Source organism: Dermacentor albipictus, chromosome 5 (genome assembly GCF_038994185.2).
Source record: "Dermacentor albipictus isolate Rhodes 1998 colony chromosome 5, USDA_Dalb.pri_finalv2, whole genome shotgun sequence".
In the NCBI taxonomy this organism is placed as follows: Eukaryota; Metazoa; Arthropoda; class Arachnida; order Ixodida; family Ixodidae; genus Dermacentor; species Dermacentor albipictus.
Genome location: NC_091825.1, coordinates 68,652,685 through 68,678,104, shown reverse-complemented (window position 1 = coordinate 68,678,104; position 25,420 = coordinate 68,652,685). Strand labels below are relative to the sequence as shown.

Genomic DNA, 25,420 nt, shown 5'->3' with positions numbered 1-25,420 from the left:
CACTGCTTGACTTCCAAGGTTTTTCTTAATGAGTTATGAGTATTTGGATCAAAGTAGGCATCTCTGATCGCACGTTTTTAACCGCATATATTCCCAATAACAGCTTCGTATTAAGATGCATTTCTGAATGATGCTAAAAATATTGTAAAACTTATCAAGATAAAGAGATGAGACCATGACTGGATATAGATTACCCCCCAAAATTTTAAGAAACTCACAGCGAATACCCTTATCACATTATGTCATGGTGATTATCTGATTGTTTCCAAAGATAGGAGGTGTCTTAGCATGACAATAAGTTTCTTACAGGGTCGATATCTTCGATAGTTGGCATTGCCCTCTCGCCAAAGCAGTTGCGCAGGCGCCGAGCCTCGAAAAAGGTGAGACAAAACAAGCGCTGGTGCTGAATGTTTGCCTTACGCTCCATTTTCTCTTTTCTTGTTCTTCCAGCGCGCTAGGTTTCCGATGAAATAAGCTGGCCTCTCTCGAATAGAGGTAAAAACCCTCGATGAATACACACACTGTGTTCGCAGGATCCGCCCTGCTGGTGTTCTTGTTGTGATTGTGAATACGCAATGAAGCTTGTATTATCAAGTCGTAGTACCAATGGGCGCCTGCGGCAGGAGAAGACCAGCGGCATGTCGAAGCAGGCGACCGAGGGCACTCCGGTGTGAATGCAGCTGCGCTGGCATTCTCCCAGCTTGGCGAACATGTTGGGCGAGTGGTTGTGCACATGTACGCCGTCCGTGATGGTGTAAATACAGGTGCGTGCTGAGTGTTGGTAGCACGCCTCGCCATGGAGCTTCCGGCAGTAGAGGTAAAAAAGCAAGCCGCACCGATGCTTCGGCTTTATATGATAGCGAAAGAAACAGTGAGCTGTGAGCGAAAGTTGAAAAACTAAAACTAAACATTAAGACCTGCGCACACCACGAACCGTAGGAGTAGATGTAAGCGAAGCTTTGCATGCAGTTTGCGTAGATGATGATATGTAGTGTTTATTGGCGCAAGGGCCAAGCGTGGCCAAAGAGCGCAAAGGCAGTGGTGACGAGTACTGAATGAACTAATGGCTTATGTGACGTGGCTGTAGAGAGGCCTAAAACTAAGAGCTATAAGTTGCATAAAATACACAAGGAATAAAAATATGAGAATGGCTGAAGTAGGGTATGCTATAAGTATAGGATGTACAAGAATGGTGTAATAGTGTTACATGAATAAAAATGGAAAGGTTATTGTTGTTGACGAATAGCACAACAGCCTCAGCTGATCCCTTGAGTACAAGGGCCTGGAGGCATGTGCTAGAGCAAACGTTCACATCGCAACAGTGGCTTCTCGCAAGAGGCCGTGTTACGAATTTCTTGCACAGAAAACGTGCAGCGTGTCAACGTCGTTTAAAAAGGCTAAGGCAGATTCCATGTGAAATAGCGGTTCTCTGCCTAAAAACAGTGCCAGGTGAAGTGGTATACACTGACTGTATGCTAAAGGGAAGTGTTTTTTCGTCTCGACTAGTGTTTCGCGGCATTCTAGGAACACATGCTGAACACTGAGTGTCTCCCCACATCTACTACACATTTGACGTTCACCGCCACTGAGACTTGTGTGTACCGTAAGTGTGCCCTCTTCTGAGACGACAGAATAGGACATCTCTTCCTCTGGACTCGGTCAGTGATGGCCAGTATCCTAAATGTGGCTTAACTGTGTGGAGTTTGTTATGGGTTTCAGAGTCCCATTTATGCTGCCAGTAGGTTCTGAGTTTTTTTCCGCAAGTATGGCTTTAGGTCTGAGACCGGAATGGTTGCGGACATGTTGGAAGCTTTTGTGTCTCAGGAGGTAGCAATTTGGTCTGCCAGGACGTTACCTTCAATACCTCTGTGTCCTGGCACCCAGCATATCCTTACATTTTGGCCAGAGGCATAAATGGTACAGAGGAGAGAGAAAAGATCTGGAATTACTGGATGTGTGTGGTTGAAGCATGACATCAATGTTTTCACAACGCTTAATGAGTCTGTGTATATGACCGCTTTACGTAATTTTAACTGTTTAATGTGTTTCGCAGCCGACCACAGTGCACACGCCTCTGCTGTAAAGATTCTTGTTTGAGGGTGCAAAACATCGGACTCGGAAAAGAATGGGCTGACGGCTGCGTATGACACGCCAGCATGTGATTTAGACGCATCTGTGTAATACTCTGGATAAGGGTATTTAAATTGTAATTACGGAATATGCATATGAATGTGCGCCTGTGGAGCGTGCTTCGTTACCTCCACAAATGACGTGTCACAGTCAATGATTCGCCACAACCACGGCGGAAACGGCTTGGCAGAAACCATTAGACTATTTTCATGAATAGGAACATCCATCTCCTCACTCAGCTTTCTCACACGGATCGAGAATGGTTCTCTGGCTGTAGGTTTGTTATGAAAGAGTGTTGCAGAGGTCATATCGTTTATGGTGGGATAACAAGGATGGTTTTTGTTAGCATGTACTCGCAGAAAATTATTAAATGTAGAATATGACCGCTGCAGATTGAGCGACCATTCATTCGATTCGACATAGAGGCATTGAATCGGGCTCGTCCTAAAGGCGCCGGTGGCGAGGCGGATACCAAAATGATGCACAGGGTCCAGCATCTTCAGAGCACTGGGTGTAGCTGAGTGATACACAACGGCACCGTAGTCTAAGCGCGATCGTACAAGGCTCCTGTAGAGGTTCATGAGGCATTTCCTGTCGCTTCCCCATGTTCTATGTGACAGTATTTTCAGGATGTCCATTGTTTTAAGGCATTTAGCTTTCAAATACTTGATATGAGGAATGAAGGTTAGTTTTGAGTCGTGTATTATGCCTAAGAATTTATGTTCAGTGTTGAGTGGTATGTGTTGTCCATGCAGCATAATATCAGGATCTGGTATCAAGCCTCTCCTTCTAGAAAAAAGTACACAGGAGCTTTTGAGGAGGTTTAGCTTAAAGCCATTTTCGTTTGCCCACGTTGAGACCTTGTTCAGTCCTAGTTGGACTTGGCGCTCGCAGACAGTAAGGTTACAGGACTCAAATCCTAATTGCACATCATCAACATATATTGAATTAAACATTGTGGATGGAATGACTTTGTGGAGGGAATTCATTTTCACAATGAAGAGGGTGCAGCTAAGCACGCCTCCTTGTGGCACACCAGTCTCTTGAGTGTATAGCCTGGACAGGGAATTGCCCACTCTAACACGGAACGTGCGGTTAGTCAAGTAGTTCTCTATCACATTTAGCATGTTGCCGCGTACGCCCATCGCAGATAGGTCTCGAAGGATTCCGAATCGTCATGTTGTGTCATAGGCTTTTTCCAAGTCCAGAAATACAGAGAGAAAAAATTATTTGTGTATATAAGCCTCTCTAATATCTGCCTCAATGCGAACAAGGTGGTCTATTGTTGACCTACCCTCCCTGAAACCACATTGGAGGGGATCAAGTAGACGGTTGCTTTCGAGGAAATAGATTAGACGCCGATTAACCATTTTGTCATATAATTTACACATGCAGCTCGTTAGTGCTATTGGCCTATAACTACTGGCCAATGCGGGGTCTTTGCCTAGCTTAAGAATTGGGATGACAATCGCTTCTTTCCATGAGGATGAAATATGCCCAGATACCCACATGGTGTTGTAAAGAGACAGAAGTGTGTTCAATTTTTCTGGATGCATATTCCAGATCATTGCATACATTATGCGGTCACCACCTGGTGCTGAGTTGCCGCAGGAACTGAGAGCAGCCTTCAGTTCAGCGAGACTTAACGGACGGTTATAAGGTTCACCTGCTGCGCATTTTCGTTCAAGGCGCTCTCGCTCTATGCGTTCCTTGAATTTTAGGAAAGTTGGCGCATAGTGTGATGCACTAGAAATATTTTGAAAATGCTTGCCCAGGGAGTCTGCCTGATCTCTCATGGTGTCGCCTTGAGCGTTTACTAAAGGAAGCGGTTGTGTTTCCCTGCCCTTTAATCGGTTTACCCTGTTCCATACCTTACCCTCATCCTTGTACGAATTTATACTACATATGTACCTTTCCCAGCTTTCTCGCTTAGCACGTCGTCGTGTTCTCCTGCCCTGTGATTTTGCTTTCTTGAATTCAATTAGATTCTCCGCATTTGGTGATCGACGAAGCCTGCCCCATGCCCTATTCTGCGTCTTTCGCGCTTCTTTGCAATCTTAGTTCCACCACGGGACACGTCTTTTGGATGAAAGACCATTGGTTTGTGGTATACACTTTTGCGCTGCGTCGATAATAAAATGAGTAAAATAAGATACGGCATCATCTATAGTATAGTATTCTAAAAAGACCCGCGGTAAATAAGTGCATTCTTGAAAACTTTTCCAATCGGCTGAGGCTAATTTCCATCGAGGGACATGCTGTGGAGAATCATACTGTGTTGTTAAGTTTAGAGTGACTAGGAAGTGATCACTTCCAAAAGGATTCTTGATGACATCCCATTTCAGGTGAGACAGAAGAATAGCAGTACCAATTGCTAAGTCTATAGATGAGTATGTGTTGTGATGCACACTGTAATAAGTCGGCTCCTTCTTATTAAATAGGGATGCATCCGATGTCAAAAGAAAATCTTCTATCAGCCGACCTCTCGCGTCACAACGGGAATCTCCCCACAGGGTGTTGTGGGCATTAAAATCACCCACGAGTATGTAGGGTTCCGGAAGCTGATTTATGAGGTTGTAGAAGTCTGTTTTTTGAAGGTGATAGTTTGGGGGTATGTAAATGGAGCAAACAGTAACCAACTTATTAAAAAGAACTCCTCGCACTGATCCTGCTTCGAGGGGTGTCTGTAGGGCTACGCCACCGCACGACGCATTAGCCTCGTCACGGTTTTTTCTGAAGATGGAGTAGTTACGAAGAAAGTTTGTTTGTGTGCTTTTCAGATGAGTCTCTTGAACACACAGCACCTTTGGATTATGTTTATGTAGGAGTTCCTTGACATCAACTAGATTGTGAAGAAGACCCCTGACATTCCAATATAATATTTGTGTATCCATAGTGAAAGTGTATGGTGATGTGTGTTCAAGAGAGGAAAACTATGTTATCCCACAAGAACCTTGCCAGGCCCTGTGATGCGGGATTTGCCTTTTTTGGGCAGCTCCTGAGAGCTTCGCCAATCCTTCAGCGTCTGAGACGCCGATACACTTGATGTATCCATCGCCTCCATAGAGGCGCTGGATGCCCGCTCGCGGTGTACGTTCGCGGGTGTTTCGGGCTTCTCTGTGCGAACAGAGGCCCTAGAAGCCGTGGAGCCCGCAGGTCCGGTGGACTGCTGGCTCTTGCTGGGTTGCGGAACAGCACTAGCTGATCCCGCAGTGGGGGCGAGTGGCGTTACCGTCGGTCCACTTTGCGTGGTCCTAACGGCCGCCGAGAACCGTTGTGGCACTGTCCCCTGCCGTGCCACGTCGGAGAAAGAAGGCCCCACAAACGAGAGGCGTTTTCTAGCTTCTTTGAAGGAAATATTTTCTTTTACTTTGAGCGTAATAATTTCTTTTTCTTTCTTCCATAAGGGACAACAGCGAGAGTATGCCGGGTGTTCACCGTCACAATTTGCACAGTGGGGAGGATCATTGCAGTTATCTGCAGGGTGCTCATGTGATGCGCACTTTGCACAGGTGGTACGGCCCCTGCAGCTCTGAGAGCCGTGACCGAATCTTTGGCACTTAAAACAGCGTCGGGGGTTTGGAACGTATGGTCCTACATTTATTTTCATGTAGCCGGTTTCGACTTGTTCAGGGAGTGTGCTCGTACAAAAGGTAAGTATGAGGTGTTTTGTCGGAATTTCTTTATCGTCACGTCGGATCTTAATTCGCTGTACATTCGTAACGTGTTGCTCTTTCCATCCATCTAGGAGCTCTGTCTCAGTCAGTTCCAGCAGGTCCTGATCTGATACTACCTCTCGTGTACTATTCAATGAACGATGAGGACTCACGGAGATTTGGGTGTCGCCAAGCGAAATGAGCTTTCGGAGATTTTCATGCTGAGCTTTATCACTGACTTCAAGGAGAATGTCACCACTGGCCATTTTCGTGACTTTGTATCCTGCACCTAGAGTCTTACCGCCGTATTCACAACCCAAACTTATACTTATGCTTATGACTTAAGTCAGTGAACAGCCCTTAACGCGTTTCAAGAACCAACCTTGTACTTATCGCAGAACTTTTCTCGTACTTATGGTCGTGATAAGTAAGGCTCGGTTAAGGTAGCCTCTGACCTACCTTAACGCTCCCTTGTATACAAACAAAATGGCGGCGATGGACGACTTCGAGGAGTTTGTGGGCTACCTGGATCGCCACGAAGAAATATCGACTGGAGCAGCCTTCGAATACGCATCGCCGCCGCGTCGAGTAGTCAGGGATCATTTAAATCCCATGGAACTTTACAACGACGACGAGTTTTTGTGCCGATTCCGCTTCAGCAAAAGTGCCGTGCAGCAGCTGCTCGCAATGCTGCCTCTGCGGGAACGCACCGACGGACGTGGGTTCCCTGTGCCGCCTCTCCTGCAGCTCCTTATAACACTGCGGTTCTATGGAGCAGGCACATTTCAAATTGTGACCGGGGACCTCGTAAATGTTTCGCAGCCGACGGTCTCCCGGGTCATCGAGCGCGTATCCACCATGATCGCGAGAAGCCTGTTCACCGCGCTTGTGAAGTTCCCTGCCGCTTCAGAAGTGAGCGGTGTGATGAGCGAATTTTATAAGTTAGGAAAGTTTCCCGGTGTCAGCGGGTGCATTGACTGCACCCATGTGCCGATTAAGAGCCCTGGTGGTGACCACGCCGAGGTTTATCGCAACCGAAAAGGATACTTTTCGATAAATGTTCATGTGAGTGCCCATTTCAAATACCGTAACGCAAACAGAAGCGGTACAGAATGCCGCTGGTAGTACGACTCGAATGCCGCTGGTAGACGTAACACCAAGTAAACCACCAGAATCATTTACGACGCGGTTTCACACCGCCAGTGCAACGACAGTTGTCGATGTTTCGAATTTGCTAACCCGAATCTGCACCAACGTTTTGACCCTCATTAAAATGCAAGTGCCGTGACCAGCACTTTGAACCGGCAACGTTTTCCTCAGCGTCGTGCCGATGAAATCACAGCGCCGCCAGTATATAACCCTTTACGTTTTCACCCAGTATAATCTCGATTGTGTGTGTATTTTTAGGGACATAAAAAATATCAGTAGGTTATTAACCCCAATGTAACGGAACGTAATGAGAACAAACACGCCTGAAAATTCGGCAAGGGTACATATAATTGCTAAAGTCACCTTTGTCGGAATACAGTGCTGTTATGCGGCGAAGATTGCGTCATGAAATTTGGGGAAGCATATGCACGCGTTCGTTAATTATTCACGCTGCACGCGTTCGTTAATTATTCACGCTCGCACGTACCGCAGATCACACGACGACTCGGCTCTTCGGATCACCAAGCGCGTTACAAGCGGTTCGCAAAATCTGAAATTTAGCACGTTGTTAAGCTAATGTACTTGGGCCGGGATCACTCAAAAATTCGTATCGAACATGATCATGTAATCAGATTCCACTGCATAACTCTATCACAGAGCTACACTATTACGAGAACAGGATTATTGGAGCACCCGCTTTTGTTTTACCACTCTGGTTTCAACAAGTGTATTCGCGCATTTTGCACAATCAATATAACCATTACTGTGGGGCTTTACAGTAATGCTCATACTTAACTAATGACAAAAAAGTCAACCAGTCTGTCGGTTATGAATGTGACGCCACCATAAAATGCTTACCTGTACAGAATTTTCTCTATGTGCAAGTACATTTTGGATACCTACCGCCCTTATTAATGAAAGTTGCTGTTTTGCAGGGCATCACGGGCCCTGACCTACAATTTTATGATGTAGTGGCCAGCTGGCCAGGGTCTGCCCATGATAGCAGAATTTTCGACAGCAGCCGTGCAAGAGTGCTCTACGAGACTGGTGTCGTCCCCGGGATTCTTCTCGGAGATATGGGCTATGCCTGCAGGCCATACCTCATGACTCCACTCAAGGATCCTGACCAAGGCAGCCCAGAGTACAGGCAAGCTAGCTAATTTCTATGAGGCAGTGCTGCAGATTATCACAATTATTTTCAAGAAGAAAGTGTCCTGCAAAAATGGTCGAAAAGCTTCTTGCATGCAAAGCAACATATTTGAACATGCAAGACTAGACAAAAGCCAACACAGAATTGAAACACTTTTTATTTGCTCATTTTCAATAATGTTCCCGCAATTCATTTCAAGAGCTCATCGCTGAAAGGCAAAATGCATCAAACAAAGAAAGACAAAGCACTGTTCATATTACATCAAGAGCAATTGATCGCCTCTCTTTCTGTTAATGTTTTCACGGCAAAGAAAAATAATGCAGCTATTTTTTTCAGGTACAACAAGTCACAAGCAAAAACACGAAACAGTGTGGAACGTGTGTTCGGGATATGGAAGAGGAGATTTCCATGCCTTCAGATGAAGCTGCAAGTTCAAACAAACACTACACTGGTAGTTATCACTGCATGTGCGGCACTTCACAACCTCAGCAGAATTCTGCGTGACCCATGCCCTCCCGATGTACAGCCCCTCACTGCACCCAGTGTTCACCAGCCTGGACCAACATTGCCGAATGGACAGCCACAGACCGCAGTACAAGATTCCAGTGGATTTAGAACCCGTGCTCGTATTATTGCCGATTATTTCTCGTAAATCCATATTCATTCACTCCATATGCATTCACTTTACTCTTTAATTAAAAAGGACAAAAATAGGCAGGTAGGTAGGTTGAACTGGTGGTGCATTCAGCGATTCAGTACGTTCATTTCCGGGCAAACAACTGTAGTGTTATGTTCTTGCATGCCTCCTCGTGGAACGTAAGCGGGGATGCGCTCTTTGTGTGCTGCCCCAAATCTATCGGCAATCTACGCAGACGGTTTAAACGGGGGAAAAGTTTCCCGGCTCTTGTAGCATGTGTAGTGAACTTCATCAGCGCAGCATATGCACGCTACTCGTAACCGGACGATCCGTTTCTCTCTGTCCGCGAGAGAAGGGGGAGTGCAGCGTCCTGGCGTGCGCCAGCTTTCCAACACATGCATACTTTAAACTTGCACTGTGTTATGGTGGCTGCATGCAGGCTGTTTCACAACACATGTGCGAATAGAAAATTCATGGTGCTTTGCGACGAAACTGGCATCAAGGGTGGGAGATAAACATGCACCTTCCATTCAGCGTGCTAACACGAAGGAGCTAGCAGTAAATCAAAATCCAAGTTTGGGCAACTTCATGTATTCATGCCGTCTTCCAAGACCAGTTACCATCTGTCTATCTGCACCCGTCCCGTCTATGTGTGTTCGTTGCCCCGACCTTCTCGCGCTGCATTTAGAAAGCCTGCTAGCAGCAAGTCATCCTCTCACTCATTCTGTGGCCATATACAGTAACTACGTAGGCCAAACTGCAGGGCTGGCTGTAGCACACGTGCTGCACGCCTATAATATGTATCAAGCTAACCTGCACTTGGTACAGTTGACGACAGGTTTTTTGAACGCTCAAGGGACCGCGAAAATGTTAGAAAAATCAGGCAGTCCGAAAAAACAAATGTGCCCCCCAAAAACTCAATTTATTGCTTACTATTGAGTTAGAGGCTGGAAAAAGTGATTGATCTTCTGAACCATGCTTCGCTTGCGTGCAAGCAGGTCCGCCTGAATTTTGGCAAGAGCTGTCGTGTCGCCATAAGCCGACGAAAGAGTTGCGACCGCTTGCATCAGCTAAGCTTAGGTCGACTGCGCTGCTGTATGCGAGTCATCATCGCTCTCGGACTCTGCAAGCACTTGGCGAATGATTTATTCATCCGTGAGCCCGGCGCACAGTTCCAACTCGCTGTCCACGTCCGTGAACTCCGAAAACAAAACGGTCGAGGGAATTTTGACGCCTGCAGTGCGAAAGTTGTCGATGAGGTGCTCACTGCCAGACAGCTGCTCGACGACACTATCCTCGTCCAAGAAAGCCGAGTTGCCATTCAACACAAATCCCGCGTGTTGGAAGCAGTTGCACAGCGTTGTGGGTGGCCACCGACTTCCACGCATCAGCGAGCATGCTGAGTGCTCCAAACAAATCAACAGAGTAGGCTTTTCCACTGTCGAGGCACAACGCCACACACGAAAGCAAGCGTGACCGATACTTCACCTTCAGGTTACGTATCACGCCTTGGTTCATCGGCTGTAGGATACTTGTCGTGTTTGGGGGTAAGAACTCGACTCACACAGACTTCGAGAGAGAAAAAAAATGATTTTTTTTTCTCGATATCTCCCACAGAATTTTGTTCTACTAAAACTACGCAAGTTGTTTATGTGCCCGTGTGCAGCCCAGTTGTCGACAAACAAGAAAACTTTGCGGCCTTCTAGATCAAATTTATGATCTAGTTTTCTCACATAGCTTTCAAAAAACTGCTGTATTATCCATGCCTTCTTGTTCGCCTCATACAAGACAGACAGGTACTTTACACCTTTAAAGCAGCTCGGAGCTTTCGACTTGCCGATGATGAGCATTGGCAGCTTTTCTGTCCCTGACATATCGCTGCCGACCAAAACAGTAACTCGTTCCTTACTGTGTTTTCCACCATGGAAAGGGTCTTTTCTGGCATAAGCTTAAAAAAAAGTCCGGTCTCACCGCAATTGAGTATGTCGTCTGGCGAGTACTCCCGTAAGAACGACTGCAGCTTTTCACAGCGATAGTTCGCAACAACGCTCAGGTCAACAGCTGCACTTTCGCCACACAGTTTCATAAAACTGAGATCAGCACGCTTTTTGAAGTTTCAGCCAGCGATCGCTGACCTTAAATCCCTCAATGCTCATCTGAAGCGCCATCGTCTCGGCTTTCTGTTTGAGGAGGGCACCGGAGACGGATTTCTTGCTACTGTTGACTTCAGCCAAACAAGGAGGGCCTCCTCGAGCTTTCGATAGGTGCCTTGGCTTACATTTTTCTGCCAACACCCAGTAGACTTTCCCGCTGCCTCCAAAATCTTTTGCTTGTTTTTCATGTAGTCCGAAAGAGCATGTTTGGAAATGTTAAACTCTTTTGCGACATCTGCCTGTGATCGGCCACCTTCGATGAACTTGATGATTGCCACTTTCTTCGCCATCGGCATTGTGGCGTACTTGCCTCAGTTCATCGGAATTCTCGAGGCCGACAACATAGATTTCTTCTCCATTGTGATATAGCATGCTTGGCTAAGCAGTACACACAGCGCAGTCGTCGGGAAGTTGTCACACCGACTTTGTTGAGTGCTGCCACGTTGTACGAAAAAATAAAGTTCCGGAAACAGCGTCTTGAAGCACTGCAGCCGATTCAGTCAAATGCGAGCCACAGTAGCTTGCTACTGCTAAGCTTGTCAACACCCTGCAAACACAAACAGGCAATCGAAGGAACAAAGGAAGAAAAAAAAGCATTGCGTTACGGCAGTGACGCTGTTGCGGAAGCTGCTAGCATATAGCCTCAACCCAGCGTCCGAGTAGCAGAGGAACCGCCATGCAAGACCGGCACCGGTTTCGAGACTACAGGATGAAAATATAAACAAACAAGATGGCGGCGACACAGCTCAAGATGCGCGGCAGTTGGCCTGGCTGACGCTTGGAAAGTCCAAAAAGATCGAACAGCCCTCCCTAGAGTGTCTGAAATTTTAAGCCACGTAATACACTGACTTTGTGAGGTATGTCCTGGGGCTGGGAAAAAGTCAGAAAAATCAAGCATGTCCAAAAAATTAGGCGTCCGAAAAATCAGTCGTCGACTGTGATTTGTTACTATTTCTTTGCATGTGTTCATGAATGCAAAAGCTTTTTTGGCAGATCAGCAATGCCATTGTAAACACACTTCACTTTTAATAGGTTTTCCTGCCATCACTGTTTTCCAAGCACTGTTGTTCTCGAGCGCTTGAATTTATTTCGCTTCACAGCAGACAACATTGTCGCGGCCACTGGTGTTCGTGCAAGCGTAGGCTGCACAGAACGCCGGCATGATTGGCCCACCACTTCAATTGATGCTGCGCACGTTGACTACCACTCTACATACAAACAAAGGAATGCGGGGTCGAGCGAAGCAGATTATGACGCCACGCACGCAGAAACAAGCACGGTCAGGCATGGTCGCGGTGACTGTGAAGGAACGGAATACTAGTGTTGACGTCACTATGCCGCGGTTTCCCGTCTCCGCTGACGTCAGCGTGCAGTTATTGATGGGGGGGGGGGGTGGCGCGACATTAGCCGACAATTACGTCACTCTTAAGTGAAAAGTCCCCCCCCCCTCCAAATTTTACCTGCATGGTTTATAAGGTTCCCGCATCCGTATATGAGCGTCTTATTGAATTCGGCACTCTTCAGCTTCCCTTTAATATGCAGTTGGCAGTTGTGAACTGATTATCATCAGCAACACAGCTTTGCTAGTTGTCGTATGCCTTTTCAACAATCTCCATCAATAGCACCTAACCGTTGCCAAATTCAAGACTGTTTACAACTTTTAAATATGCTGCTTCCCCACAAAGTGATCCTATGCACTTTGGCTGTTACGAATTCAAGGTCAGGAGCAGGAGCTACCTAACGTTGCTTTGTTTTTTACATGTGCAATGACATTCAAATTCCACAATAGAACATTTCAGCGATAAGTTGTCTTGTCCAATGGATTCAATGCAGTGAGACATGGTTATCGCATACAGAGCCTTTGAAATTGGTGGTACAAAACATCATGCCTGTGTTTCTCAGGAGAGTAGAATTAAAAATGTGATTGTTTGCACATGCGTGCACATAGCACAACAGAAATGTTATCAGCATGCTCTGCACAGAATGAAATAAACAGTACTCATTCTTGTTTCACATATTTCTCGACATGGTGGCTTCTGCTGCATTGAGATTCATGCATATGTCAAGCTCTATCTAGCAGAAGATTTTGCCGTGACGTGTTACATGAACTACATCTAGATGCCGCTTTCATCCCTCGGCAGAATGCTTCTTGTTGAAGCCTCTTTCGAAAACATGCAACAAACAATGTGTCAAACAGATATGAATTAGATGAATTGTGTAAGGGCCTGTACTTGCTCAATCTGCCTTTTGCAGGTGGTCGGATGAGGATGGATGGCTGGCCAAATGCCTTGAAAAATGTGCTGACTTTTTGAGAAGTCTGACAAGGCAAGGCACGTGGAACACTAGTCAAAACATACACTTGTGCTTTTCAAGGCGTCTAGCCAGCTGTCTACCCTTGTCTGCCTGTGTGCAGAGGATGGCGCAATGAGCAATTACAGGGCCTAAAATCCATGAAGTTTACCCGTGATGACCATGAGCTTCACATGAAGTTTACCATTTCTGAATGGCTGTGAAAGGCACCAACGTCTACAACTGCCATTTTTCAATACAATCATTTGTTGATGCTGCAAATACAGTGTGAGGATCACAAGAGAGAGAGAGAAAGAGTACAAAGCTACAATGTACAAAATCTGAAAACACCCATGTACTTAGGCGCACTTTAAAGAACCCCAGGTGGTCCATATTCCCGGAGTGGCCCACTACGGCGTGCCTCGTAATCAGATTGTGGTTTTGGCACGTAAAGCCACAGAATTTAATTTAATTTTCAGCTACAATGTAGGCAAACTGGCACTAATGCAGAGGCTATATGTTGGGCAGCTGTCTACCCTTGTCTGCCTGCGTGCAGAGGATGGCGCAATGAGCAATTACAGGGCCTAAAATCCATGAAGTTTACCCGTGATGACCATGAGCTTCACATGAAGTTTACCATTTCTGAATGGCTGTGAAAGGCAGCAACGTCTACAACTGCCATTTTTCAATACAATCATTTGTTGATGCTGCAAATGCAGTGTGAGGATCACAAGAGAGAGAGAGAGAAAGAGTACAAAGCTACAATGTACAAAGTCTGAAAACACCCATGTACTTAGGCGCACTTTAAAGAACCCCAGGTGGTCCATATTCCCGGAGTGGCCCACTACGGCGTGCCTCGTAATCAGATTGTGGTTTTGGCACGTAAAGCCCCATAATTTAATTTAATTTTCAGCTACAATGTAGGCAAACTGGCACTAATGCAGAGGCTATATGTTGGGCAGCTGTCTACCCTTGTCTGCCTGCGTGCAGAGGATGGCGCAATGAGCAATTACAGGGCCTAAAATCCATGAAGTTTACCCGTGATGACCATGAGCTTCACATGAACTTTACGATTTCTGAATGGCTGTGAAAGGCACCAACGTCTACAACTGCCATTTTTCAATACAATCATTTGTTGATGCTGCAAATACAGTGTGAGGATCACAAGAGAGAGAGAGAAAGAGTACAAAGCTACAATGTACAAAATCTGAAAACACCCATGTACTTAGGCGCACTTTAAAGAACCCCAGGTGGTCCATATTCCCGGAGAGGCCCACTACGGCGTGCCTCGTAATCAGATTGTGGTTTTGGCACGTAAAGCCCCAGAATTTAATTTAATTTTCAGCTACAATGTAGGCAAACTGGCACTAATGCAGAGGCTATATGTTGGGCAGCTGTCTACCCTTGTCTGCCTGCGTGCAGAGGATGGCGAAATGAGCAATTACAGGGCCTAAAATCCATGAAGTTTACCCGTGATGACCATGAGCTTCACATGAACTTTACCATTTCTGAATGGCTGTGAAAGGCACCAACGTCTACAACTGCCATTTTTCAATACAATCATTTGTTGATGCTGCAAATACAGAGTGAGGATCACAAGAGAGACAGAGAAAGAGTACAAAGCTACAATGTACAAAATCTGAAAACACCCATGTACTTAGGCGCACTTTAAAGAACCCCAGGTGGTCCATATTCCCGGAGTGGCCCACTACGGCGTGCCTCGTAATCAGATTGTGGTTTTGGCACGTAAAGCCCCAGAATTTAATTTAATTTTCAGCTACAATGTAGGCAAACTGGCACTAATGCAGAGGCTATATGTTGGGCTGCTGAGCTCGAGGTTACACGTTTGATCCAAGCTGCGGTAGCTGATACATTCTGATGGTGGCAGAATTGCACAATGCCCATGTACTTTGATATACACGAAACATATATTACAAGACATACCGTATTTACTCGCATAATGATTGCACTCGCATAATGATCGCACCCCTGAATTTTGTCGTCAAAATTCAGCTTTTTCTTTCCTGTGTAATGACCGCACCCTGAACTTGTCGCAGCGATATGTCGTGTGCCAAGTCTAGCTAATGATGATCGCACTTACCTTCTGTCAAATGCTACGCAAACGATTCTTGAAAACATACCAAGAGGTCTGCATGCACCGAACATTCTTAAGCAGATGCGATCACTTTCTGCACTTCCATGAAAAAAAAACAAAAAAAAAACTACAACCAAGCTTGCCTCGGCTTTGTTTGTAGGCATCATAATGGATTTGGTCAACAGCAACAACATAAAGGGTGCCTTTTGATTCCTCTCGTCTGCACTCATGGGCACGCAACAAATCGCGGGCGGCAACAATAGTGGCCACGTTTACGCTGATAAGTTACAAATGTACCCTATTCATACGCCCATGCTTGTAACGCAGCTACGATATTCGCCCACCCTTAGTGGAAACGTGCCATATTAGGATAACAGTGAAGACATATGTCGCAGTTTCCACAGCATGCCCGCTATGTGTTTCTGTGTCACTGGCAGCTAAGCGTGCCCATCTCTGTTTCTGTCTCCTCAAAGTAGACATGGCTATGTCGCAAACGTGCCGATATTAACATTATTCATTACTGATACGGAAGAAACTGTTTCAATGCATGTAATGTACTCACAAGAAGAACAATAATCGCGTTCGGCTTGCTCCGCCGGCCGTCATTTTTGTTTCGGTGTCCCACAATGACAACGGCAGCCGCCTGCTTGTCACCGTGCTGCAAATGCGGGATCAAAAAAAAGTTTCTTTTCGTGGGAAATTTAACTCGTACAATGATCGCACCCCTGGATTTGCACCAATTTTTTTGACAAAGAAGTGTGATTATGCGAGTAAATACGGCATATGATCATATACGAAAACTTTTTCTTCTGCCTCACTCATTCTGTTTTTGCAGAACCTTCATTTTTAGGTCAATAAGGGCCTTCTTTGCTTTAAAATTTTCCATTATTTGTGCATGTTCTGCCTGCCTTTTCTCAAGTCTATCCTTGTGATCCTCACGAGCGAGTTCCATGCGAAGTGCATGGTCTTCACGAGTTAGCTTCATCTTGAGCAAGTGCTCTTTCCTTTTTCTCTGAGCATCTTTTGTGAGTGAAGCAAGCCGAGCACCAAGTTCGCTCCTCACAGCATCATCCCTTGTGCAGGATGACCGGCTTGCGTTTATCCGCCGGCGGGCTGTCGGCACTGGCGGCACAGCAGCTGGCGGGGCTGGAGCTGGTGGGCATGTAGCTAGGGGTGCTGCTGGCTCTGGTACAAGCTGAGCAGTTTCAGCATTTGGTGGCGCTGCACACTGCGAAGCCGCTGCTTCGTCCTGGTTTTCGATGTCCCACTGCCAGGAGTCATCATAGTCCATGTCGGCATCTGCAAAGTTATTGCAATCAGAGTTGACATTAGTGTCCTTTCCACAGTGCTTGTACCTTTTACAATCCACTTTTACGAGTGCGCTGTGAGCTATACAGACATTTTTGCCTTGCTACATAATGCACTGATGTTGAACAAAATACTGCACTGTACTTACTATTAGGACATACTAAAGAACTTGACACAATGTAAGCCCGTGAGCACACAACAATACAGCATGTTCCTGCTGGTGCATCCAGCTGAAGCAGGTTGAATGAAACGGTGACAGTAATAACTATGCGGTTGCATTCAAACTTTTGCATACAAGCCGCTCATCCTCATATTAGGACTCATTCTCTGTTTCATGGGCCATGAAAATAACTAAACCAATGGTGTCTATGCTGACAGTTATTTGCATCACAGGTAGGCTTTCTGTGTATATTGCTTGTTGACGGTACATAATAAACAGGAAATTATGGGCACTATTGCATGGGAATAAGAGGCGCTTTGGAAACGCTGGAGAGGTTTGCCCAATAGCAAGTCTACCTGCTATTCCACACGCATTTGGCAACAAATGAAACACATGTATGACCACAAACACACAGCATAGGCACCGATGAACATACACAGCTAATCATATATCGAGTACACGACACAACATGGTCAATTTACAGTTATCTCCACAAGGCATGGTGCCTCTCGTATGTTCAGAGCAGATAACATTATGACATCTCCTCTGGATCCAGACAGTGCAAGAGCATATCGATCCATGTGTACTGTACATTGCACACGTACAACTTTGGCGATGTAACCACTACACTGTAAAAAATAAGGGATTTCCGTTTGCAACACTGACATGAAAACAATGAAATAATGCACAAATGCAACTGCAAAAACCAGTTTTGGAAGCCTTTGAGACATGAACCAATGACTGCATCATTCCTCGTTATAGTGTCCATTATACGAAACCATAAATAAAACCCTTGCTGCACTGCTCCAACCTCATCACCATGATGCCCAAAAGTAATGTCAGCACTTCGACATTAAAAAGTAGCTTAGTTTCTTGCAATACTGCTGTGTCAAATGCGTAATACAGAACTAGTTGTTCATTAGCCACCTGCAATGCCTCATTTGGTGCCTTTCTGTATTAGCAAATCTAGTTTCCTAAATAATTAGTCCAGATATAATATTGCACATAAACTCATACTCACCATCTGCATCAGTGCTTCGTCCCGGCTGTGACGAAGTCAGCAGTGCTGCTACAGCTGGCGTCGGCTCTGTGCCAGGGCCAGTGCAGTCGCTGTCAAATGGATTGACAAGGCGTGTGGCCATGTCAGTTGCCACTGCACCGACCCTGAGCAACTCGTCATTCATGTGGCGTCCTGCCGGGGCGCCACCACCTTTGAAAAGCAAATATCAACGTTAGCAAAATAACGATACCTCTTCAGTTTCACCGCTTCGAAAATACTGGCAGAAACATATGAACACATCATGATGTAGCTTAAGTCATTTTGAAGCCCTGCTAGCTGAGCACAAGGGAAATACAGACACAGGTCGCCGTGCTCACACGCACATAGCACCAGGCATATGCTAATGAACTGCAACTGTGCCCAAGTTTTCCTTGCCCCTGGTATTTCATTACAGCACACGACAAGCCTACACACAAAGCTAGTTGATGGCGTTCGCCCAAGGACTGCATTAGCACGCTTTGCAAACAAATAAGGTAGCGTTTCTTTCACAGCAAGACGTCCTTCGAGGTAGCAAACGACGCCTTCAAGAAACCAAAACATGAGCAAATTTGCCGATCGTGCAAGTGTGTCGCGGAAAACAAACATGCGTAGGCACGTCCTTTGTTTGCCTGCACGTTACGATCAAGCAAGTTTACTGCAACGTTATTTTTGGCGATGAATTTATTATGTCCTCGCCACTGTTCCGTATGCACACGCACCAGCTGTTGCAGAGTGCGCTAGAAATCAGCTGTAGCGATGGCTTCCCGTGCTTTCATCAAATATATATACAAGCAAGAAGCAGAAATTTCGGCACATGAGGAATAATGCTCACCTGTTTTGAATATCTCCCGCGTGTCTTCGGCTTTGGCACGGCGCCACTTTTCTTTCAGATTGTCCCAGCACTTCTTTAATTGCTTGGACGTTCGTGGCCGGACGTTGTGGCGACTGTTAAATTCTTCGGACAACTTTTCCCAGGTCTTCTTCTTTGCGTTGACCGACACCGCGTCAGTCCGTTTGCACTCGAGCACATCGCGGTGCCTCTCCATCAGGTCCATCAGGATGGTGCGCTCTTCGTCCGTGAAGTTAATTTTGCGCCGCTCCATTCTCAACGCGGTTTACCAAAAAAAAGATAATACTAAGACTATTTAAACAACTAAACTGATAAAAAATGAGTAAAATAATGCACAGCTAATTATAAATAAGCAAGAAAAAGCGAAGGAAGTAATAACAAGGCAAAACAACACGGACGAACGAAATACAAACACAACACGGACAAAACCAATCTGGAGAAGACTGTACAAAAACGTGCGCTGCGTCGAGTGGATTAGACCAACGTGGCCAGACGTAAATAGCGGACTCACCAAAAACGGCGAGCGTTTCATCAAGTTTTATCAAGCGTTTATACATTATTTATGTACAGATGCTTGTGTGCATGCCATTATTGCTTTCTTATAATAAAAGCAGTTTAAACGTCGTCAAAGTATCTATTTCGTAGCAAAAAATTCTCTAGCCTCGCTCCCAGGTAAAACACTTAACGAGTGAAGGGTGCCTTTCATAAGGCACACTTATGGCGCGTTAAGGTGCGTTTTCGAAACGCACCTTGTTCTTTTCTTATACTTATACTTTTCTCGTCCTTTCATAAGTGACCTTATCGCGATAAGTTAAGTTTGGTTTGTGAATACGGGGGTTAGTTAGGCATTTCGCGACAACGAAAGGTGATACAGTTCTTACGGTCTTGTAGGGGGTTTCGCTGTGAATCACGCGGAAACGTGGAAAAATTTCAGTGGGCTTAATAAAGAAGTTGAAACATTCTTCGGTGCGCCCTCTTTTTGTGAGAGGGCGATCAGGAAGCCTGGGGAAAGAAGAAGCCATAAAAATTGGAGTAATTTCGGCAGTGGTGTCAGCCGCCCACCATGGAGCCCAACAAGGAGACGTGACAGCCTTGTAAATAAACGAGGCCTGCCATCGCCAGCTGCACACAACCACTATAACCAAATATGATATAACCGAGCTTGGTTATTTCACACAAGGTTAACCCTAGCTGCCAGAAGGATCAGAAATTCAGAAGTGAGAAGAAGACAGGAAAGCTGGAAAGTGAGAGAAAGACGAAGGGTCGAAGGAGAGAGAGACAGGAAAAGGCAACTACCGATTTCCTCCGGGTGGGTCAGTCCGGGGGTGCCGTCTACGTGAAGCAGAGGCCAAAGAGGTGTGTTGCCTCCGCCGGGGTGCCTTAAAGGTCCGAAGATCCGGCATCGGCTCAACCCCCAGGATCCCCCTTTCCCCCGACACGGCTAAGCCGCGCACGGCTACACGCGGGAGGGTCCAACCCTCGTGTGCTCGGGTACGTGGTGTCGCAACACACCAAACGCCTGCTGACGCAGACGCCCCAGCGGGGGCAGTTTGCCTAGAGTGGTAATAATTAGAGGTAATGTTGGGGGGGAACATGTAATTTCTGCAGCGTTTGTTGCAAAGGAGAGTAGTGAGCTGATGTTGAATGTTAACTTGCGCGCACCACTGCTGTTTCTCTGCGTAGTCTACAGAACACACAGGGAGGCGTGTTTGCTTGATGCATTGTTTTACATGATTATTCATAATCGCTGAGAGTGTTGCGCATTATCATTGTCTCACACGGCACAGCGCATCGTGGCGGAATTGGTAAGCCCTAATTATGTTTCGCGGATCTACGTGATTCATTTATTTATTCTAATGTTATGTATACATTGTATACATATTTTGGCATTCGACCCCACGTTTCGCTGCTTAACTGCGCTGCGTTTCGCTGCCTGTTTTGCGCCATGTGCAGAACAGGGACGTCTGTGCAATACAGATGCCATGCGCTATACTAAGTTTTAATGATCAAAGCCATGTAAAAAGTAGGGAAGCTCGAAGTGTTACTTGTTGAAGATAACCCACATATAACAATGATTGCCGAAACCTGGTTACACGATAACAGTAGTGCTACGGTTATATCTCCTCCTAGGAGGAGGAAATAACTTTATTGGGTCCTGAGGAACCCCTCCCCACCCATTCTTGGTTTAGTGGTCGGCAGGGGTCGCGGGCCGCACCCACGTTGGGACGGGAAGGCCGTGAGCCTCCGCCCTTTCGTGAGCCCTCTGGACGGCCCGGAGCTGGGTCTGGTGGTCGTCCCTTCGCACTGCCTCCACCCAGTCTTCTTCTTTAGTGAACATGGTGCCGCTTAACGCGCGGAGCGTTGCCAGAGCATATGCGCTAGCAAGCAGTACGATGCGCCACAATCCGGACACTGCGCCTCTACTTCTGGTGAATAACGGCTCACTACTGTATTGTTTTCCGTCGAGATCGCCCAACTAGGGGTGGTGGCTTAGCCATAAGCCGCGTTTACGTGAATGCGACAGTGTCGCATCGCATCGCATTTCTAGAGCATCACATTCATGTAAATAGCAGTAATGCGCTAGGAAGGCGCATCGCATTAATGCGCCAGGCGAGGGTAGATTTACGGGCGCGAGTCGACTCTCGCGGAGCATGTAAACGCAGGATCGTCGCATTAGGAATGATGGGAAGGAATTAGCCACCAACATGGCGGCGGTTCCGGCTGCCCGCTTCGAATTGAATTTGGCGTTGCTTTTATAAAATGCACTTCGTTCGCTGCAAATGATTGTGTAAACAGCTTTCGCTTTGTCTTAGGCCGCTTCGACGACAGGGTATAATGGATACCCATGTGGTGTTTTCGAGGTTGCTTCTCGTTTCGAACGAGTCGAAGCCTAACGAAAGTAACATTCGAGATGTCAGCGCTACCTATCGCTAGAGTCAGAAAATAGCTGCAACGACGGCATATGGCCTCTGAGATCCGAAGATCTCGCTGGCCAACTAAAGCTGCAAAAAACGTGAGCGGCTTCGCGCCCGCTACACCGTAGCATATAGCGTACGCCATAAGTTGCGTACGCTAAACTTAAACTGTCTATTTCTCGGCACTCAACCACCAACGTGCACTAGGCCTACTACCGGAAACCAGTCACACCGGAAGTCGGTTGCACTTCCCTTATACGACACCATGTGGCGCTAAGTTCTCGCGAGAGTTAAGGCGTTACATGTAAACGGGGTCGCATCGCCTTTCCCAAATGCGCTTGGAAATGCGATGCGCCACTGTCGCATTCATGTAAACGGGGTTACAGCCTTAAAGAACCCGTTTTCTGGTGTTGTTATGAAGCAAATAGGTGGTCACGAAAGTTTTTTGCTACGGGCAAACTGCTGGGGCAATTATTTTATTGTATGTCCTTTCTATAAACCTCCTTTGGCTTCCCCTGAATGCATGTCCAAACTATGCGAACACATGGCGTTGTTCACTAATAAGGTTATACTCGCTCGTTATTTTAATATTTCTTGCAGTGGTTGGCGTAACCCCACTTCATTTTTTAATGTTGACAGGAACCCGTTAGTGGATATTATCATGTGTGTTTCATATCATGTGTAATTTGAAAGAAACAGTTACACAGTATGCCAGAGAAGTAGGTAGCACCTATTCAACAATTTATTTGATTGTTATTTTTCACGACATATGTACATACATTGCGGATGTGGTTGACGGCGTCACCGATCATAAGACGGTGTGTCTCTGCTTTCCGCTAGGAGTTACGTACCCACTCAAGAAACAAAACAAAAAGCTAATGAAGGATTTCACTAAAGCGGACGACCACGCCATATTGATCTGTTTGTGGAACTTTTGGGATAACATGATGGAACTCGTCACGACACTCTGGGATGCTCTAAAAAAGAGTGGTCCTTATTGCATTGACAAGGTAATTCCTGACAAATACGTTCGTACTAATAAAGCCAGTCCGTGGATGACGAAATAAATGATCCATTTACGCCATAGGCTAAAAGGAGCTAAACAAGAGAAGAAAGCCTGCAGCGTAGTTACTGACCTAAAGGACCCGCTTGTTACTAAACTTCCAATGCCAAAGTTAGATATTTCCCTAAATCATTGTCTGACTTCTTTATAAAAAGCCCTGATAAATTTTGGTGACGTTCAGAAAAGGCAAATGCTGTACAGAGGGAAATATCCGTTGACGATTGTCTTGCGAATGATGCCCTCAAAATTGCTGAGCAGTTTAAACTTTACATCGGTTCCGTATTGACCACTCTACAGCACGAGGCAACGCATGATAACCCTCTTCCATGAATGTCTCCCAATTTTGTAATATATGAGAGTGGACTGTATTTGCTTATAAACCTGAAAACAAAGCCCTCAGATGGTCCGGATAATATTCCGAAGATACTTTTGCGCAGGCATACTGAACCGGTTGCACATATTATGACACGTTTTCCATCTTTCCTTGGAAGGGTCCTTAATTCCCAATGATTGGCGTACGGCATGTGTAGTGCCAGAGTTTAAAAAAGGCGATCGTCTGAACGTCGGAAAGTAGAGCCCCATTTATTAAACTTGCACGCCATGTAAGCTATTAGTAACACATAGTCACTCATTACACAACCTAATTTTTTGAAGAAAGCAAGTATTTGTCGCCTTTACAGCACGCCTTTAGGAAACAATTGTCAGCGACAACACAACTGGTCAGAACAATTCATGAATTCAACACATCGCTTGACAAGGGCAATCAAATTGATGCCATATTCTTCTATTTTAGTAAGACGTTCGACCTGGTCTGGCACAGCAAATTTATTTCGAAATTGCAAGGCATAGGCCTACCTGTTAAACTGGTTACTTGGATTCATTGCTACCCTGCTGATTGTAAGAAATATTTACAAGGGAGTGACTGCGCGTCTGGCGTACTGCCTGTAACATCAGGAGTCCCTCAAGGTAGCGTTTTGGAACCTGTCGTTTTTGAGTGTACCTGAATGACATTGTTCATTGGTACCTCCATAGATATGTCAAAAATAAGTATAAAACTTTTTGCAGAGAGCGCATGCTTTTTAAAACCGTTATCGCTCACACTGATCAACAATGCCTAATCTAACCTCTGTGCCATTTCCTAGTGGTGTAAGGATCAGTCTTCATGCGCAATACGCACAAAAAATTCCTTCTTAAGTACACGCATTCTGTCAGTCATTGTCTATTACGTAGGTTCATGAATATAAATATTTAGGTATTACGATTACAAACCGCCTCACATGGTCAAGTCAAATAACTAATACATGCTCATCCACTTCTAAAAAACTCGGTTTCCTGAGGCACAAACTAAATACAGCTCCATTAGAAATAAAACTACTGGCCCATATAGCATGTATAAGACCCAAATTAGACTACCCTAGTGTTGCTTGGGATCCATATCTAAAGAAAGATATTAGGAAATTGAGATGGTGCAGCGAAAAGTGGTCCGTTATATATTAATGCTTACCAGCAAAAGGAGTCGCCGTCGCCGCTCATGTCTTTAATGCAAACTAATGCATCTCTAACGCAAAATAGATGTCTCTTCCGAGTTGTGATATAAAAGATACTTAGAAAAAACACTCTTCGAGTGTATGGAGTGCGTACGAGTGATCGTCGTGTGTAGCCTTCACGGGAAGCGTTTGACTCCCTAAACACTTTTTAAAATGGGGGGTAATGAGGCGACGACGACTAAGCAAGCTAAAGATAGTGAATCGCGTGCACTGTGGTATGTGCGTGGTTAAATACAGGACGACACCTAGCAGGTCGTGCGCTCATGGCGTAGAAAATGATAAAGCATGAAGAAATCAGCGAATCGAGAAACTCCGTAGAAGAGTAGGAAGTGAACCCATAAATAACGCGTCACCGAAGCAGCCTACAGAAGGAGAAGGGTTCATGTCAGCAAAACAGACGGAGCTGAGAAGCGGAGCAAGGAAGATCTGTCGGCTTGGTGCGAGCGTCAACGTTCGAGAGTCGAGCAGCTGTCGGAGAGCAGGGCGAGCGACACCTCTTAACGCGACCTCTTAACGACACGTCTTCCGATGCCATCAACTATCCGACGAAAAAAAATTGGAGGACGCTTAAGCTTCGCCTTCAAGAGTGGAACGCGACAGCGTTCCCGTCGACCCGCCAAGGGGTGTAAGACAATGGGCTACGGCGCCGCGATCACTTACGAGGCGCCCCGCATCGAACGCGGTGAGCGTCGAGCAACGCAGCGTTCGGCGCGGCAACGAAGCGTGCGCCTGGGCAAGTGGAACGAACCAAAGAACTCGGTGTCTCGGAGGGGGAAACGATGCACGCCAGCCAAACGTCGTCATCGGCACGGGCAGAGAGATAGACAGATAGTGATCTAAAGAATGGAAGGACGCTTGATTCTGCAACCCGTTAGGGAGCAAGGAGAAACGTCGTCAGGGGAGAGGGAGTCCGGGCCGCGACGCGCCTCGCACCTGTCCCCACACAACCCCAATGGGCGCGTGGAGCGCCACCTGTCGGGGCAGCGCCGTACAGTGAGAGGAGGGGGTTTTCTGTGTTTGCCGCAAGATGGGTCTGCGTATGCGGAAAGCGCAGAAGAAATGTAGCGGAAACGCACTTCGCTACGCGTGTAACTGCGACTTCTGTAAGTTACATGTTCATAATTACCGATATACACCGCAGTATAACTTTCTGCGACTCGTTTCTAAGGCAACACCGCATTCACTAGAGGCACTTTTGTACCGCCTTGAAGCATCGAACTCGTGGCTGAGTAATAAAGAAAAAAAACTCGTGGCTGAGTGGTAGCGTCTCCGTCTCACA

At 46.2% G+C, this 25,420-nt stretch overlaps 1 protein-coding gene across 1 annotated transcript; it reads left to right on the top strand.

The window, feature by feature from the left end:
- The first annotated feature begins 6,272 nt into the window (after nucleotides 1-6,272).
- LOC139060300 (putative nuclease HARBI1) lies at nucleotides 6,273-6,911 on the top strand. Its single transcript, XM_070539400.1, has one exon. It carries the CDS (start codon nucleotides 6,273-6,275, stop codon nucleotides 6,909-6,911), a length of 639 nt encoding a protein of 212 aa, XP_070395501.1.
- The last annotated feature ends 18,509 nt before the right edge of the window (nucleotides 6,912-25,420 follow it).

What these genes read in the sequence shown, in the direction of transcription:
- LOC139060300 (XM_070539400.1), top strand. Translation starts at nt 6,273, where the DNA reads ATGGCGGCGATGGACGACTTCGAGGAGTTTGTGGGCTACCTGGATCGC.